This window comes from Urocitellus parryii, chromosome 3 (genome assembly GCF_045843805.1).
Source record: "Urocitellus parryii isolate mUroPar1 chromosome 3, mUroPar1.hap1, whole genome shotgun sequence".
Taxonomy (NCBI): domain Eukaryota; kingdom Metazoa; phylum Chordata; class Mammalia; order Rodentia; family Sciuridae; genus Urocitellus; species Urocitellus parryii.
Window position 1 is genome coordinate 45,612,449 of NC_135533.1, and position 18,939 is coordinate 45,631,387.

The 18,939-nt window shown below is 36.2% G+C and overlaps 1 protein-coding gene across 3 annotated transcripts in view; it reads right to left on the reverse strand.

Moving 5' to 3' along the window:
• Positions 1 to 18,939, reverse strand: part of Tspan12 (tetraspanin 12) — a 73,182-nt gene that overhangs the window by 43,104 nt on the left and 11,139 nt on the right. For all 3 annotated transcript variants that reach the window (XM_026388713.2, XM_026388712.2, XM_026388714.2), the window contains 2 exons: positions 14,250 to 14,332; positions 13,002 to 13,137 (listed from right to left, as the gene is read on the reverse strand). In XM_026388713.2, the coding sequence (XP_026244498.1) occupies positions 13,002 to 13,137; positions 14,250 to 14,332 (219 nt within the window). The remainder of the gene's footprint in view (positions 1 to 13,001; positions 13,138 to 14,249; positions 14,333 to 18,939) is intronic.

Here is an 18,939-nt window from a genome sequence, read left to right on the forward strand (position 1 = left end):
CTATCATCATCTCCATTTTCCAAAAGGAGAAAATGGAGCTAGACACAATTCATTTATGATCAAGAGGAAAAAGGACACTTAAGTTTTTCAGAGCACAAGCTCTGGAACCCGACATTCTGAACTTAGATTCTAGAGCTACAATTTAATTGGGTAAATCACTTAACCTCTCCATTCCTCACTGTTCCCATCTGTAAAATAGGATAACAAAAGTGCCAAGCTCAGAGTATAGTGGAAGAATTTGGTAAGCCAAGGTAGGCAAAGTACATGAACAGTGCCTGGCACAAAACATATCTATATTAGGAACATTGTTGTTAGCAATACCTCATAATACATCATCTACAGATTCTAACTTCCAAACACACAAGCATATAAGTACACATTCATACATGTATATACAAAACCTCATCTTTAAACTAGAGAAGAGTGTCACAAAAGTACCATGTATCCATCTTTGATCAATCCTCAGTGGGAAAAAATAAAAGATCACCAATATATAAAAATTTTTAAAATGGCAAAAAATTCCTTTTTTCCTACTACCTTATATGTCTAGTTAAAGGCCCCAATACAGTTTTAACTATGTGAAAAAGTTATAACAGATAACAATTCCATCTTATTTGCCTTTTCAACTTATAACTTCTAACAGTAAAATTAATTTTGTTCTTATTCACATTTTATAATTTTTATAATGAAGTAAGGGACATGTAGCCAATGAGTGCTTAATAGTTCATTAAATCCAACTTTTCAAAAAGCACTAAAAAATGACAGAAATGTTTTTCTTTTTACATCTTTACTTCTTAACTATTAATGATTTATATTAACAAATTCTAAGAAGGTACTATTTGCTTTTGTGTAAAATATTTTAAAGAACTTTTTCTCATTGGGAGAAATTGATTTGTCTTCAATCTTCATTTTTAACTTTTGTTAATCTAATGTAAACAAAAAAGCAATCTTCCCTAACAAAGTTAATCAATTTATTGAGTGTATTTAACCCAGTAAACAGTTAAGAAACATAGGGAAACAGACTTTCAATTAAAAAGACATTTTTAGAAAAAAAATACATTGTTTCAGTGTAAAACTGAACAACTTTATTTCATCTAATTTTATGAAGAGAGTATTCTATAACACAGACTATCTAAAGAAAACAAAAAACTCCATATCCTACTCATCATAAATAGGTAATTGTTTTCTAAACTGTTTTTCTATATTAATACCGACTATAATAGAATCCTTATAATAAAACAAAACTACTGTTTTCTTGAACACTTTTGTTGTATGTCCTTGTGCAAGTAAATAATCAAATAAGGATCATAGAACTCCATCAAGAATATGTTTCACTGAGAGAAAAGTAAAAATTATAAACACTGTACAAGTATTTTAACCTGCTACTCTGTTAATTTATGACTAAAAACTCAGATTTTTTTCTATAAGTAATAATCAACATAATTTAAAGTCACAAAAGTCAGATTTGTTTATCTTGGGAAAATAATACAACCTGAGATGCAACTGCCCACAATAAAAAACTATTTAAAAATATAGCATACTTTGCTGAACATTTTAGTATTTTGAAAACAAAGACCCTTTTGACTCCTTCTACATGTTATATAACCAACCCTTTTAATAAACAAAAAGTTTGATTAAAGGTCTGTGTTCACTAAATGATAAATGATAAACTCCAGTCTCTGCGCTGTCAAATACTAAACTCTGCAAGCTTTCAGTGCTAAGTATCTTTATGTCAGTTGTTTATTTTTCCTTTCCCAGTGATTGGAGGTTTAAAAATATTGTATTACTTATAGTTAGTAAATAAGGGAATTCCAGTGCCAAATATTTGTACAAGATAATGGAACAGCCGCCCTTCTGTTAAGAATTCACAGGGACTAAAATACTAACAGCTCAAGAATACTTGCTGCTTAAAACATATATACACACAGTCTCTGTTTAGTCAATTCTCAAAACAATGTCATAGCAGACACAGGGTTGGTACTTTCTGCAGGCTCACAGTTAACCTTGTCTGATGTCTCTACAATTTTTTTCAAAAGAAAAGCAACACAATTCTTCCTTTAAAGAATCAGAAGTAGAATGAGGTCAGTCTAATTTAGGAAAAGCTAAAACTGCAGGCCAGTTGTTAAAGAAATAGTTTTATAACTACTCAGTACAGGTAGAAAGTCAAGCTTAGGTAAAAAAGTATTGGTAAGTTGTGTTCCCCTGTGGTTCAGACTTTATACTTGAATAAGTACAGAATACTACTATTTCTACAAATGTATCCTAATTTACTGTTCTTTTCAAGTTTACTCAAACTGGTCTTTGCTGAGTCTTTTTTTTTTTTTTATCAAAGGTATTGCTGAAGTCCAAATTAGTGTTTGCACCATGTGCTGTTTCAACTACTAGACAGAGAAATGTGTTGTGGCAGGAACCCAGGTCTAGCTGAGTTCTCAAGGTCAACGACTTACACCATGGCAGGCAACACATTAAGTCCTGCAATAAAACGGCTGGACTCAATGGAGAGGTCATCATGTGAATGGCTTCTGCTGCCTTGTAAGCTAGGTCAGCTGAAATCTGAAAGTTCAGCCTCACCTTCAAAGATTTACAGGGTGTTACAGGTCTCTGAAGAAGCTAACTCTACAGATTATTGGGCCATTCTTCAGAACTTGAGACAGAGGTTCCCATGTCCAGAATCTGCCCGCAAAAAGGCAAATAGGAAGCAGCCTTAGAAATAACTAAGCAAAACAGACTCAATTCTGACCTTGATCCCACCTCTAAGACCCACCCGGATGTGTCAGGCTCTTCCCCAGCACAAGACGGGCAGGAGTTCATGATGGCAGACATTCTTACAACATTTACAGAACAACAAATAATATGGAAAACGTGAAAAGATGATGCTTGACAAGACAAAGAGAAAACTCATACTTTAACATCTGCCAATAACTTCTAATTAAACATATCCATAACTCTGTAGATGTTTCTTCCTAATCACACTATTTTCATTGTTTTATCTTGGTTTGGGACAAAATATGCCTTATAACTTATTTTTGTATATTTTCTAGAATAACCAACATCCCTATTTGCTAAAGACAGTATTAAAGAAATAGTTTCTTTTAAATATTCTAAATCCACATGTACAAATATTTATTACAAGTAGACAGGCTTATTCTATAATTTTATATAGATATATATTTTATATGTTTATATTTTTTACATATGTAGATAACATCCTTTGAAGTAAATATATACTTTCTTCCTGAACCAAAAACATGGGTTTTTGTTTTCCTTAAAAAAAGGGAAAAAAAAAAAAACGTAAGAACACAATTTTGGGGGGTTGTTACAACTAATTCACAGTCAGGTTCAATGTTCAGAGAAGGAAAACCATGTGTGAATAATGATATAATCATTAAATCTTGAATGCTGCCAGAATATCAGTGAGTATAATTGATAGAAGGATCACTGTGAATTGAGAAGAATGAATTACAGAACAATTTTAAAGAAACACACTTTTGTTACAACAAATATTTGAATAGAACAATGCTGAAAAGCGAAGGCCTTCGGAGACAAGCTTTTATAAACAAATCAATGATGACTTGAACAAAGCATATCCATTATCTATAAGAAGTAAATGTTTCTAACATGAATTAGCTTGTTCTCAAACAAGTTAAGCAGTGGTTCCCACAGTCCTGACCCATTTCATTGTTTGTGGAATCTTCCTCTTCCCCACTACTGCTGAGGCTGGAAAATTTCTGCAGCTCCCTAAGAACTATGATTTCACCTGTCCAACAAAGGTGCTGGGTGGTGGCTTATCTCTCAAAGGGTTCATTATCCCCAGCACCCAATTTCTAGGTGTCTTATTTAGTTTTCTAACTACATTTTTACTATCAGATCTAAACTAAAGATATTCAGACTATAGAATTTTACTTATAATAGACATGCAAAAAAAAAAATCTAAAACACTGAGCTAGCCTTCCCCACATGAACATCTTTATTTGTCAGTAAAGGTATATTGTGAGAATCCTAGTATCTCTTCTATCATTAAAAAAAAAAAAAAATCTCTAAACAGGAAGTCCTCTTAGTCCCGAGTGCCACAATCAGGTAGTCATATCTTCCAGGTAATTGAGCAAAAGGCCCAGAAGCAACTAGGAACAGACACTGCTACCAGGGACATGAGCAAAGCCAGGTCAGAATGCATCACTTTTCTGTTCATAAAAAAACAAAATGCAGTATGCACAGCTACTGGACATTGTCCATACATTGACCCCAACTCCCATGTCCAGCTTTCAGCATTGCTGATTTACACCCCACCCCATGATGCCTATGTGCCCTTCTCCAAGTCCACCTTGAGCTTCCTAGCATTATCACAGTGGCTCTGGCCACTAGCCTTCTAGATCTTCAAACCTACCCTGCACTCAGCAAAGGCATCCCATAAACCATAGTACACCCAATATTTTTAAAACATCTTCATAGTTGTTAATTATGTTGAGGAAATTTGCAGTCTCCAAACCTGAGAGTTAAAAAAAAAAAAGTGAAAAAAATTGCAATCAAAAGAAAATTCAGATTATCTTTTTTTTATACATGTATGCATCTACATATATATATTCTTTACATAGATACAACCATTTATTTTTAAAAACTTCAAATATATTGCTTAATAGGAATACATCATGAGATAACTATATTATTTATATTTTAAAAATAAAATTTAAATTTATCATTTATTTCATTTGAGCTTAGATCCATCTTAACCTAAACATGCAACCAGGAACTGTTATCACCTTCTATGTGAAAAGGGAAAGGCATATGGATCAATCTTTAAAAGTAAATTTTTAAAAATATATGTAATATCATAAAAAAGTAATTTTTTTCAATTCATAATCTTATTATTCAGTCACCAGCTTCATAAACATCACACATAAAAGTAAATATTAAGCATAATTTTCCTAAACAGTTTATCTGGAAGTTGCTTTCCTTACTGCCTTAAATGACAAGATTCTCTTTTATATTTGTGATTTGCCCTCTTGTTTTAATTCTCTGTACATTTAGCACAGTGCATCCTGAGTCATCTAGACAGCTACATGATTTTTAAATGAATGTCTACTGTTTTATGTCTGCCAAAGAGACAATGTGGAAGCAGATGAGAAAGCAAAAACACTGCACAGTTGCTACATTCACCTTGAGAAGCACTAGAGCTTGCTGAGCTAGTGACCAGCATGCACAGGGGAACTGTCACTTCAACAGTACATGCTGCTAGAGGGACGCCTGGCTTTGTGGCTTTGAACTTCTCACAGTCTAAGAACAGTCTCTCAATCAATGAATATAGACTTATTTATCTTATATTTAACTAAAAATATTTCAAATGTGTCTATGAAGAAACAGTACATCAGAAGGCTTCCAATGCTTCCCATGACAGAATACACATAAATAGTGCAAAGGTCAGAAATACCAAAACTAGTATCATTCAAGTCTCAAACCCAGAAGTAAGCCAAAGGTCCAGTGAGCACCCAAAATCCTGTCAAAAAGACATGCAGCTATCCTGGCCCCAGTCTCTGACACAGCATTTTCTTTTAAAGATATCTATTTCCATGCTTTTTGGGGGCATATTTAGAGGCAGTCACACCAGCATCACTTAAGAATCAGAAGTGATCACAGAACTCTGTCATAGGCTCTTGTGTGTACAAAAGCCACAGTTCAACTATTATGAACAGGGTTTTCTATTGCCTCCAGTCCCAAATGTGAAATATTTCAATCCCACTGTAGAAATACCCATTGGCTTTCTACAGAGCAAGGTACCATTAGAATCTCCTCCAAAGGCCTTAATAACCGAACTTTCTTTACACTGTTCTCACTGTGCACCGATACCACAACCAGACTGAATCTCTAAGTTTTGCCAAAACTTGCCATGCCCTTTGTTTTAGTCAGCTTTTTTGCTGCTGTGACTAAAAGATCTGACCAGAACAATTAGCGGGAGAAAAGTTTATTTGGGGACTCATGGTTTCAGAGGTCTCAATTCAGGGCTTGAGGTGAGGCTGAACATCATGGTGGAAGAGTGTGGCAGAGGAAAGTGGCTCACATGGTGATCAGGAAGCAGAGAAAAAGACTCCACTCACCAGATACAAAATATATACCCCACTGACCCACCTCCTCCAGCCACACCTACCCACCTTCAGTTTCTACTCAGTTAATCCCATTGGGGATTAATTCACTTTGGGTCAAGGCTCTCATAAACTAATCACTCTACCTAGAAACCTCTGACATAATTTCATCATGAGCTTTGGGGGGGACACCACACATCCAAACCATAACACTCCTTTACTCCTCCATTTTTGCATACATTCCCCACATTGCTGTAAATCCCCTTCCCTCCTCTCTCTACCCAATAAATTTTCAATATCCACCTCAGATAAAGATGCTCCTGTGAAAACTTCTGAATGTCTCCATCATCCCTGACTCTAGGATACCAAGGACACTTATTTGTAAATTTAATAAATTTCACTTTTTAATTTTCTTTCTTTTCTCCCCTTTCTTCTTATCTTTCACATTCCTGTTACAGGGCTAGGTACACAATACATGTCTAGGGAGGGAAAAGGAATGGAATGGAGAATGGGAACAGAGGAAAGGTGAAAGGCAAAGAGAACCTGCTTGATTCTTGGGCAGGATTAGAGAGAATGATCACTATGGTAAAATTTTCAGAGTTCCTTTTATAGTAACTACACTAAAAGATTACAATTTTGAAAATTAAATGACTACCGAATGCTTCAGAGTAATAACTGAAGCATAGTTAAGTCTGTGAAAATAATGCCAGTAATTAATTAAACGTATTATAACAGTGGAGTGGAGAGAAACATGAATGGGCTTGGAGCATAGATTGCATTTGAATGCTAATGACAGCAGCTAAGGGGGGCACTTTGTGAGTCTTTGAGCGTGCTACTTTTCCTCCTTTGTAAAATAGGTCTAACCATATCTTGTTGCTTTAAGTATTTTCTGAGAAAACAAAGGTAAAACAATAGATAGATGCTGAACATATGGTGAATGACATAAGGGACCTTGATTTAGAAATAAAGTTGTTAGGCTTTCAGCCAACAATATGAACAAAATAATGAAGATATTCAACTTAACACTTTAATTTTAATTTAGCAACCTATCACCAACTACATAATTGTAACACTTATAACCACATGAAAGACATCCTTAAACAAAGAGTCTGTAGAAAGTTAATTACTATTTAAGAATACCCTGGTTTTACCTTAGGATTTTAAACAACACAACAACTGTGGAGGGGAAATTTTTTCCATGGCATTAAAAATTTACTTGATTTCCATGAAGGAAATCATTCAGATCTGTTTCAATCACTCCATATTTTTAAGAAAGCTTTAAAAATGCTTCTGCACAATCAATAACTATATGCAAATTCTCTGGAATAATAAAACTGAAAAAAAAAATTGTCCCCCTTAAAACACAATCCACAGGTCTTAAACATGCAAGGTATATCCAACATCATTTCTGAGCAGAGCTTGACCGTTTTGCTGCACGTGAGTGTATATTAGCACTGCATTCTGACAAATGATGAACTCCTGACAGTGACATTCAGCTGATGCCGACATTGTAGACTTGTCTGTTCAATCTGTTTACATTTCCCCTGAGCTACCACCGCTTTTCTAATGCCTGCGTTAATAGCAAGGTAGAACTGCAATAACAAATGAATTTCATTTAGTCTGCAGCGGAAGCCTGGCAAGCATCCTTTGAAGGCTTAAAACCAATTTCCAGTTAGCTTCAATTTATCTTTTAAAGAGAGAAAAACTTCTCCTCCTGAAATTACTTTGAAAGTCACAGAATAGTCAAGTTTCTTTTCCTAATTATTTCTGGCCTCTTATTTTCCCATTATAATTAGACTTTAATTATTCCTCACATAAATACATAAATGTTTCTATTCTATGACAGTTTCATATGATGAACAACAAATCTAGCTACAGTAGGGTAGCTTAATGCAACAAAATGCAGGATGCCCATTTAAATTTTAATTTTAGATAAACAACAAATAATGTTTCAATACATGTTTATTCTAAGTCTTGCGTGGAGCACACTCATACTGTTATGGCTTGGATCTGAAGTGTCCCCCAAAAGCTCACCTGTGAGACAATGTAAGAAGGTTTGGAGGAGAAATGATTGGGTTGTAAGAATCTTAACCCAATGAATGATTTAATCCCCTAATAGGGATTGAGTGGTAACTGAAGTGGTAGGGCGTGGCTGGAGGAGGTAGGAATTAGGGGCATGGCTTTGGATATATATTTGGGTTTGGAGAGTGGAGTCTCTCTCTGTTTCCTGATCACTGTGATGTGAGCTGCTTCCCTCTGCCACTCTTCTGCCATGATGTTCAGCCTCACCTCGAGCCTCGAGGAACGGAGCCAACTTTCTATGGACTAAGACCTCTGAAACCAAAAGCCCTCAAATAAACTTTTCCTCATTTAAAATTGTTTTGGTCAGATCTTTTAATCATAGCAGGGAAAAAGCTGACTAAAACACTATTCATATTTTATCTGAAATACAATTTAATTAGATGTCCTTTATTTTATTTGAAACCCTTAAATTACTGTGTTTGAACAACTTTCATCTAAAAATCTATAATTCAACAAAAGGGTTAAATTCAAGGTTTTCTAATAGGTGACCTCTCACCTTTTCATTGCTGCTGTTTGGAGGAGAAGGGGTGGTGGAAACAGGTTGGTTATAAAGATCTGTGGTGAAGGACAATCCCTCACTTCTTTGGACCAGGTGGATGAATAATAGCATTTTTACTTTTGCCTGAACAGTAGTACACCTCCATGCCAGGTTCTTAATTATTCAATAGGTAAGGCAATCTCAGAGATACCAATTGTCTTTAAAAAAAAAAAAAGTAACTCTTGGACAAGGGTTGTGTCTCAGTGGTAGACCACTTGCCCCTCATGTGTAAGGCACTGGGTTCAATTATCAACATCACATAAAAATAAATAAAATAAAGGTATTGTGTCCATCTACAACTAAAAATAAAAATAAAATAAAGGTCCATTGACAAATAAAAATATATTTAAAATAAAAAAAGTAACTCACTCAGACAAATCTGATTTATTGGCCTTAAATGTGAAAGAAAACTAAACACAGAGAAATGGACAGATTAGATGAATGCATTCTCTATGTTTAAATATCTACATCCAAAATAAAAGTCAGGAACTTTCTAAATTTTTTAAAAACCAATAGGATGAAGGATAAAGGGTGTGTGTGCATGTGCACACACACACACACACACACACACACACACACACACACACACACCATGAGAGTTGCCTTGCAAATATTTACCAAAGTCTTAACATTATGTCCCATTCTTTATTCACATCTTCCTTTAACAAGCCATTCCCTTGTAATCTAACCTTCATAACAGCCAGGCTCCTTCTTTACAAGCTTTCTCATTCCTGTCTTCTAGGCCCCATCCTCAGTCTGATATGCTGGTCACCCCCACTCTCACTATCCTAATTTCCTATGAATTATTGAATTTACTAGATATTTGTTAAAGCAATGGGGAAGGAGAATGGCTCACATTACCAAGTTGTTTGTAGTCTAGTAGTTTAGACCAGTTATCAACAAAGAAAATATATAGTAAAAGTAATACACAGAACTTCAAAAGTGGAGAAGAGCCTATTGGAGACATTAGCAAAGGCCCAAGGAAAACTGGACTTGGCAATCAGAGCTGAACCCCACTCCACCCCTACTGCCCAGTGACCTTGGACATATTACTTAACTCGGAGCTTCATTTAATATTTATTTATCTCAGATGATTATTTCCAGGTTTAAAATGAACAATAATATAGAAATGTTTTATACACTGCAAGACACATTAGTCAAGAGTGTTCAGTAAAATAACAAAATTATTACAGATGTGTTGTTGGAACTGGGCTGCCACAGTCTGAATAGTAGATTCTCCATTTACTAAGCCAGGCAAACTCAAGTCAATCACTTAACCTCTCTGTGCCTCATTTCCTCACCTTCATGTTATCTGAAAATAACAGTACCTACCTTATTAGAAGTGTAGAGAGATAAAAGTGATTAATTCATGTCAAAATCTTTATGTGAAAAAATCATGTAAAACTCCACAGTGTCTGGCATGGTAAACTCCATAGAAATGTTACCTACTTTAATTATCATGGTCATCATTGTTGTTGTTGTTTTGGGAGATAGTATTTCACATAAATCTTAATGGACTGGTGATATTTAAACAAGAATAGAGAGACCAGAGAATAGGGAATTAGGAAAGAAAGCTGAAAAATAGCTCACGAAGGCTTGATTAAAGGGCTTGGTGTAAGTCTGAGATACCTGTAAATATTGCATTAGAAAGACTATCAAAGTCTTGGGACAGGAAATCCGTGATTGTGGTTATATTAGAGTAACCTTGGCAACATTGGTTTGGGGTAGAACAGAAGACGACAGAGGCAGAAAGATTAGTTAGGGAGCTCTGCACCATGTGAGTGAGAAGTCCTGAGAGCCTGAACTGGAACATTGGATACGTCAACAGAAAAGAGAAGACAAGTTCCCAAGATTATGGAATCAGAACCTAAAGGACATGGCCACTTTGTAGAGGAGGGGACTATGAAGAGGAAGCTAGAGAAGAAACTGCCTCAGAAACAAACTAGATACAGATTGGTTGTAATGAACAACTGGGAGGTGAGACCACAGTTCTTTCTTTAACAAGGGAGACACTGTGCTGGACCTAGACTTTATTCTGCCTAGATGAGTTCAGAGACAGCACATGGAGAATGAACTGACAAAGACAGAGAAGGAATCTAGATGTGGCACCCATGGACACAGAAGCAGCAAAACACAAAAAGTTGTTTCATAAAAAAAGAGAATATCCACCCAGAAAAGTAGGGGATGGGGAAAAGTAAGCATCAATCTATGCTCATCATCTTCCCAGAAGCCAGCACTCAGCCATTCCAGCTGAGACTGTAACTCTTCCTCTCTGGTCTCAGCACGTTAGATATCTTATCACAGAGTAGTGAAATTGTCTATCCACTGGCTGGTATGATGGCAAAAACTGGTAGTAAATGTGTTCAGTAAGTGATCAGGGAATGAACAAATGCACAAGTTCATGGCCCTTAAGATCTTGGTCCTCCTTGTCACTTATGCATCATAAAACTCTTTCACTGGTCCAGGATTTGTCCTATCTTCAGTGGCAGGCCTGATTACTTTGTAATTTGTCCACTTGATTGGCTACCAAGTAAATGGAATGAATGAATGGTTATCAAAGGGTGTATCCAAAAGCCCTTGTGGTTCCTTGAAACACCTGACCCCACCTGGCCTCATCCCACTACCTAGAGACCAACTAGAGTAACAGCTGGGAAGAGCAAGGACAAGAGCCATTGTTCTGAGAGACTGGATAGAAGAAGCGCTTGAATACTGGTTTTAAAAAAGAAGCATGAAACTTTTTAAAGTTTAAAATATATTTACATCCTTCAAGTTACAGAAGATTAATATAAAGTCCTGTCTTTTATTTTTAAGTTATTGTCCAAATATCTTAACATGATATGATTCCAAACTTTTCCACCATTTTCCTTTCCACCATACACCCACATGAGAGAAGTTAGGCAGAGGCGTGTTTCTGCTTTCCTGAATGTGGCTTATTTTCTAAAGTCCTCTGTTTTCCAATGTTACACCTCAAGAGTTATCCTCCAAGATGCCCATGAATACATCAATACAGGTTATTCTTGTAAATTTGAAGTTTTATTCCGCTTCCCACTAAGTTTCTGTTTTAATTGTGTGGGAGGAGAGCTTGTGAGGCTTGGGTGTGTGCATACTGGCTACCAAGAGCCAATTTGTGCTCTTCTCCCCGCAACTCCACATTCAGGGACATCATGTTGGTAACCTGAAATCAACCATGCTGGGAGGATTTGCCCTATGGAAATCCTCATACATCAGGGCTTTTATCTGTCCAGAGATGCAGTTTACTAGCACACCCTCAAATTTTTTAGGTTCCTAAAATGAAATTAATGCCTAGCCAGGGTTGAGGCCTTCCACAAAGAAAGGAATATAGCTAATGAGTTAATTATTCAGGAGTTTTACATATTGGCAATTACATGTTGGCAATCCTGTTACCTGTGCCACTAGGTGTCCAATATATTATATTTCAGCGTTCTTCTAAAAATCTAGGTGTAGACTTTTTAGTTGACTCTAATTATTATTATTATTATTTGTACTAGGAATTGAACCCAGGGGTGCTTTACCATTGAGATACATCGCCAGTTCTTTTTATATTTTTATTCTGAGACAAGGTCTCACAACATTGATGAGGCTGGCCTCCAACCTGCAATCCTCCTACCTCAGCTTCCCAAATCACTGAACTACAGGTGTGTACCACAGTGACCAACTAAATTAACTCTAATTTTTAATTTTTGCAAAGTTTTGATTTAAAAGATTAGCCATAGAATTTGATGATAAAATAAATATAATCTTGTCCAACTCTTTGAGAGTTTAAAAAAAAATTAACAATAACTAAGATTAGAGAAACCGAGGCTCACTTATGTCCACTAAACTATGTAAAGGCAGCACCAACATTAAAATCTGTACCTGCTATTTCAACACTTGGATTTTCACATGAGTTAACAGGGTGGGTTTTTCAAAAAAAGAAGAGTAGGAAACAGAGTTCCATTATGACTCTCAGGTCTCACTTAGCGGGGCCTTTCTGAGTGGTGATCCTGTCTATGACACTAAAAAAAAAAAAAACCTATGCTGTCAAATTAAAATGTATAGGATAGCCCTGGAGTGAAATCATTAAGAAATGTACATATTTCCCTACTCATTGTTTCAGTACAGCAAGTACTTGAAATCATCTCTCGTAGAAAGAAGGATTCTATCCTCACAGGATGATCAATTACAGCAGATTAGTTCCTGCTATTGCAATTCCCCAAGCTCATAATCTTGTGGACTGATAAAAAGTAATATATTACCAGTTAGTCCTTTTAACTATAATTTAAAAAAAAAAGATATAAACACTGTACCCATGCAAGAAGCAACAGATTTCTCTTCACTGTTCCACAATATCCCAACATCCCCACAATGATAAGGAAACAGCACACAGCAATCATGACCGGATGAACCACAGGAAAGTAAGTCAAGATGACTGCCTCCTCCACCCTGAAAGAAGAAAACCATAGCACATTATAAGTAAAACGGACTCAAAACACACCCAAGACATTGTGCCAGATGCAACTGTGAACCATGATTCTTTGAAACACCACCCTTAAAGCTAATGGTGATATTGCCTCTTTCAAAACCTTGATGCTATTTTTGTGTTTATTTGCTTGCTTCCTTGTTCATTGTTTTTGTTTTGTTTTCTTGTTGTGCAAATGGAAGAATTCTTACCCAACTCATTTAAAATATAATAAAACTCAATATTATAAAATACAATATAAGTTCTGAAGCCTTAGCCTCCGCAAACTGCATGGGATCCTTGGCAATTTCCCAGCTAGTGGGGAGTATCACCTTCGCTCCTCTGATCTTTCACTCCATGTGCATAACGTCTCTCCTCCCTGACAACTGTGAGAAGGACTTTCCCCTCCTCTAAAGTGGGAAAGAATGCCATGCAGAGGGAATTGATTTGTATTCACAGAAGAAAAGAGATGATTTTTTTCTACAATAGTACAAAAATGCATTACTTGGAACTAATGATGATAATAACAATAACAAAACTTAACCATTATTAAGTGTGCACAAGCTTTGTTGTGTTTAGAACTTTAGAGAAAGGTATCTAATTTAATCCTTACCACAGTTCTAAGGGTTATATACTACAATTTCCATTCTGACATGAGGAAAAGTAATTTGTCCCTTGTGATATTAGTAGATCAACCCTTGAAACTTGAGAAAAAAAAACATCACTGCGAGGTTCAGTTTTTATTAGCTCAGGAATATGAAGGTATGAAGTTGGCAATGGTTTCCTTGGGGAACAGTAGCCAAGCTTCCCTTAATACACAAATATAACATGGATGGCACACTGTCAGGAGGACAGGTGACTGGGATTACCATTCTCAGAAAGGCCCACACAAACATAAGCCACTGGATCCCCTTGGGGACCCGCAACACACCTCAGGGACAATGCTAAAAGTACAGCCTTTGCGACAAGGTGCCATGGGCAGGTGACATGGGCAGGACTACAAGGTCCTGGAGGAGCCCCACACCTCTCAGGTATCTAAACATGAGGATCGGAGGAAACCTGATGGAAGAATTCAATAGGTAATCACAAAGCCTACCTTGTTTCTGCAGTTAAAGTGAGAACATTATTCAGGTAGTCCCTCATCCAAGCAGAAACTGCCAACACACTGATGGACATTAACTAAAGAGAAAAAATGTGAAATGGTTACCAGGATTTATGCAAAACTCACTATAGGATTAATAACTGGAAAATTAAGAATTGTTGTTACATAATCTTTATATTCTAATTACTATTTGTTACCTATTTACAATTACTATAAATATATGCCATTTTGTTTAGTAAATCATACCATAACCACTAAATAGAATACCACCAAATAGGATACAGAAAACTCAAGAATTAAATGGCTGACTTCAGGTTCAGGAGAGAAATTACCTCAGCTGGGATCACTAGAACTAAATTATCAGACATAAGATGAGCCTAAAACACACTCACATACTTAAAAGCAAAGAAACAATTAAATGTGACTACTGGGCAATTAAATAGAATAAAAAAAAGTCACGGATGTAATTTAAGTGCGCTTCTCTTGGCTACAATTCAGACAAAATGTAAGCATTAAAATAGTAGCACTACCAATAATAAATGCAATGGTTGAAACATAACAAATGTTCTAAAAATCTATAAACTCAAAATATTTAAGAAAATTCATTATTCAACTATATAGGACATTGGATACTTGATTCATTATAAGACTCCACTATTTATATTTATCCTACATTTCCTGTAAATAACTAAAGGGGAAACCAAAGACTGAAAGTTTTCATAGAAAACTTTCTGCTACTATATGCAAAAATTACACTAGCACTCCAGTTAGGGAAAGTTCCTCCATGGCTACCAAATTTATCAGGTCAGGAATTTTCAATCCTGTCTGTACATTAGAATCACTAAAGTCTGAATAAATTACTGGGTCCAGTCACCCTGGACCAATTCTGAAGAGGAAATTGTGCATCCGAAATGTGTCAGAGCTCCACAGATGTTCCCATGTGCAGGGCTGAGAACCACTGAATGGTTTTCATGTGTAAAGTTCATGGGGACTTTTAGAATGGAGAGATCACATTGAGGAGACCAGACCCATTGATCAATCTTAGTCACAAAAAAAAACCTCACAGTCACATTGTGTATCCCAATGTGATGTGATCAGAAATAGCTCCTAAATATTTTTACCAAAAAGTCAGTCAAACTAGAATCTAGACCTCCAATTCTAATTACTGGTGTATAGGAAGTACAGAGGATAAATTTAAACTTGCTAAATGTCACCATCGGGATGTAATCAGTAAAATCAGAACGTGAGAGGAATGATATGGTTTCTTTGACTTAAAAAACTGGCAAATGAAAAAATGAAGGGAGGAAAAGCTATTATAGATTAAAAGAGATTGAAGATATTACCCAGTATAATATTTTTATTTGGTTTGTATCCTGATTCAAACAAATCAACTGCAAAGAAACATTTATGTAACAACTGGGGAAATTTTAACACTGATTGGTTGTCTGAAAATATTAAAAATTATTTTCATTATTTTAGGCATAAAAATGGGTTAGGTTTATGTTTATTTTCAAAGTGTCCTTATGATCTAGACAAATATTCTGAAATAATTATAACTGAAATATCATGATGACTGGGATATGGTATCATGATATGTAAAGGTTAGGCAAAAAGTAGAAGAGGGTATCTTGATAATTATAGACAGTGGGTAATGGGTAACTTGGGATTAATTATACTATGCTTCCTACTTTAGCATGTTTTAAATTTTCCATAACTCAAAACTTTTTTAATATTATTTTAGTTGTAGATGAACACAATATCTTTATTTTATTATTACTATTTGTGAGTGTGTGTGTGTGTGTGTGTGTGTGTGTTGCTGAGGATTGAACCCAGTGCCTCACTCATGCTAGGCAAGTAAGTGCTTTACTACCGAGCCTCTATGCCAGCCCCCCATAACTCAAAACTTTAAAAAAATCCTATCTAAAATATGTTGAGAATGAGTCTTCCTGGAAAACTTCTAAAAACTGCATGTTAACTGCTATATTCTAAAGGGTTTTCCTATTTGGGTGGAAATCTTTCTAAAATGTGCATTGCACTTACCATCTTAAGTGAAGTATAGTAAAATTTAATTTCCTGACTTGGAGCAATTTCTAGCATCTTAATCAACAACAGTTAAGGTTCTGTCACAGATTTAGCTTTAAACACTGATATAATGAATATCTAAAGTACAAATGATTCTGTGCTGATGCAAAGGATGGCCATGAAACATGTTTTCCAGATAAAGGTTCTAAGAAGAGCCTGTGGCCTCTTGAACAGTGAAGAATGGCTATCTGCTTTGGAAACCAGCTAATGAATTCACTCTTACACCATTTATTTACAAATATTTACTCAACACCTCCTATCTCCCTTGCACCGGGCTAGATCAGAGATTCACAATGAATAAAAGAAACAAGATCCTGGCCATTTTGAAGCACTGTGGAGGGCACAGATAATAAACATTTACATGAAATAATTAAAAACTGTAAAAAGTGCCATGAAGCCCAGATAAGTGACCTGTTGAAGTTCTCACAGACCTTGAGTAGCATATCTGAGTAGCAGACCTTGAGTACCAAATCCAAGCCCTTGGGCTTTGGAGTACCGGGCTAAGTCCCTAACTATCTTCTAAGTTTAGAAAACAGCGTTCCATACTTCACAAAGAGTGAGGAGACCAGCCTAGAGAGAGTGAAGGATTCCTTTTTTAAAAAGGAAGGCTGTGAGTATTCTGTAGCAGTCAGGATGGATCTAAATATCCGAACTGCATTCTCTGGTGAATGGGGGCTCAATGGTTCTTAACCTGTATATAGAAATGTATTTCATCATAACTAATTTACTCTGTACGCCAATACAGTTTACATGCATATTAAAATACAATTATTCAGAAAATGATCTACAGGCTTTATAAGACTTCCAAAGGAGTTGATTGTCTAAGTCAGGTTTAGGAACCCTGGGACCACAGTTCAAGGAGAATGATGCCAGTTATTATTAATTTTCAGTTCTTTGGGGAATGAAGAACAAATTGCAAACTTAATAAAATCTACCAAGTGGGTCAGCCACAGTGTATAAGCCACCCTTTCTAGCTTCTGCAAACTTGATGCTTTAACATTTGCTCTGCATGCAGATACTTGACAGACCCTGTGCCAGAAAAGATGATAATATGTGAGTCACCTTGCCTTGACCTTCTTCCTCCCTTAATCTACCCTCTCCTTGGGAGAGTCTTCCTCCCAGGTGCACTTTTCAAATATAAACCAACAGTTCCAGAATCCATACCCTCAAGGACTTCCCTTATCAGGCTCTCACACTCAGGGCCACCACACCTGTCCTAATCACCCCAGAGACAATTATCAAACTAGCCAGTTCTAAAGCTGCTTACCCTGCCTCACCCATTCCTTTTCATGGAAACCACAATTTTAAAGCACTCACCCACAGTTCCAATCTCTCCCTCTGCTCTGCCTGCCACCAAACCTATTGCTTCCCCTGTTAGCCCCCCACCCCATAGGGAGACATATACTCTTTTTCTTGGGATCTGCAAGCAAAATAAACCATCTTTTCACTGGCATTTATCTACTGATCCATTGGCCTTGGGATACCTAATTAATAATAGAATCTATTGAAACACAAAGGACTGGCTGAGGACCATGAACTCCTTAAATCTGAGATTATGTGTTGTTCTTCTGCATGGCTACATGTGGGTCTTTAAATACCTTGTAAGTGTCACAGGGACAGGCTAGCTTATTAACGTGCTATTTTATTTCATAGTCTTGAATTATTTTGCAGTTAAAACAACTCTCCTTTCTTTATCACACCTCAAAGTAATGACTGATGTCTATTTCCACAGCCTTGAATTTCTTACAGGCTGTATAGTCAATTTTCAACATCATAAATAACTCTGAGTCAGGTGTCAATAAGTTATCTGTTTCTTCAATGTGTATAATCTGTTAACACTGCCTCGCTATCCACTGTTCTTCCACTTATAACAAAAATGTGTATTTGTTTTGGGGAGTATAAGTCAAGATGTTTCTTATATGGTAGGATAATTGAAATCTGGACTTTGATGTCGTTCTTCCTTTCAAAAAAAAAAAAAAACAGATGTATTGGTCATGTGCTCATTGCCTGTGTGCTATGCTATGTGCTAGAGAGACATGGATGCGCAGAAACAGGGACTCCATGGTGCAATTAACTAAGTGAAAAGGACACACATTAATCAACTCATCAGAGATATAAATATGCAACTGCAAACCATACTCAGTGTTGGGAAGAAATAGTACAAGTTGATTTAAGAAATCATTTTTGGAGTTTCTGACCTGTTCCAGAGGGTCAGAGGAACTTTTCTAAGAGAGCTAAGATCTGAAGAATATTGTCAAGCTAATTAGGAAGAGAGGGGTTGAAAAGAGCAATCCAGTCAGAAAGAAGAGCAAAGGTCCCAGGGCGAAGACAGCCTGACATGTTCAAGGAAGGGCAACTGGCACATGGAGGGGATGCTCAAACAGGCAGGGGGCAGACCAGAGTCTCAGAAGTCACTTCAAGGTGTGTGGCCTTGACCAGGATGACAATAGGAGCCAAAGAACTCTGAATTCCAATTAAGAATCTCAAGTCTAACTCCTTTTCACTTCTTTCTTTAACCTCAGAGGTTTTTGTTGTTGTTGTTGTTGTTTGTTTGTTTGTTTTTTGTTTTTTTCAAATAGCAAGTGTGATAAAAAATAAATCC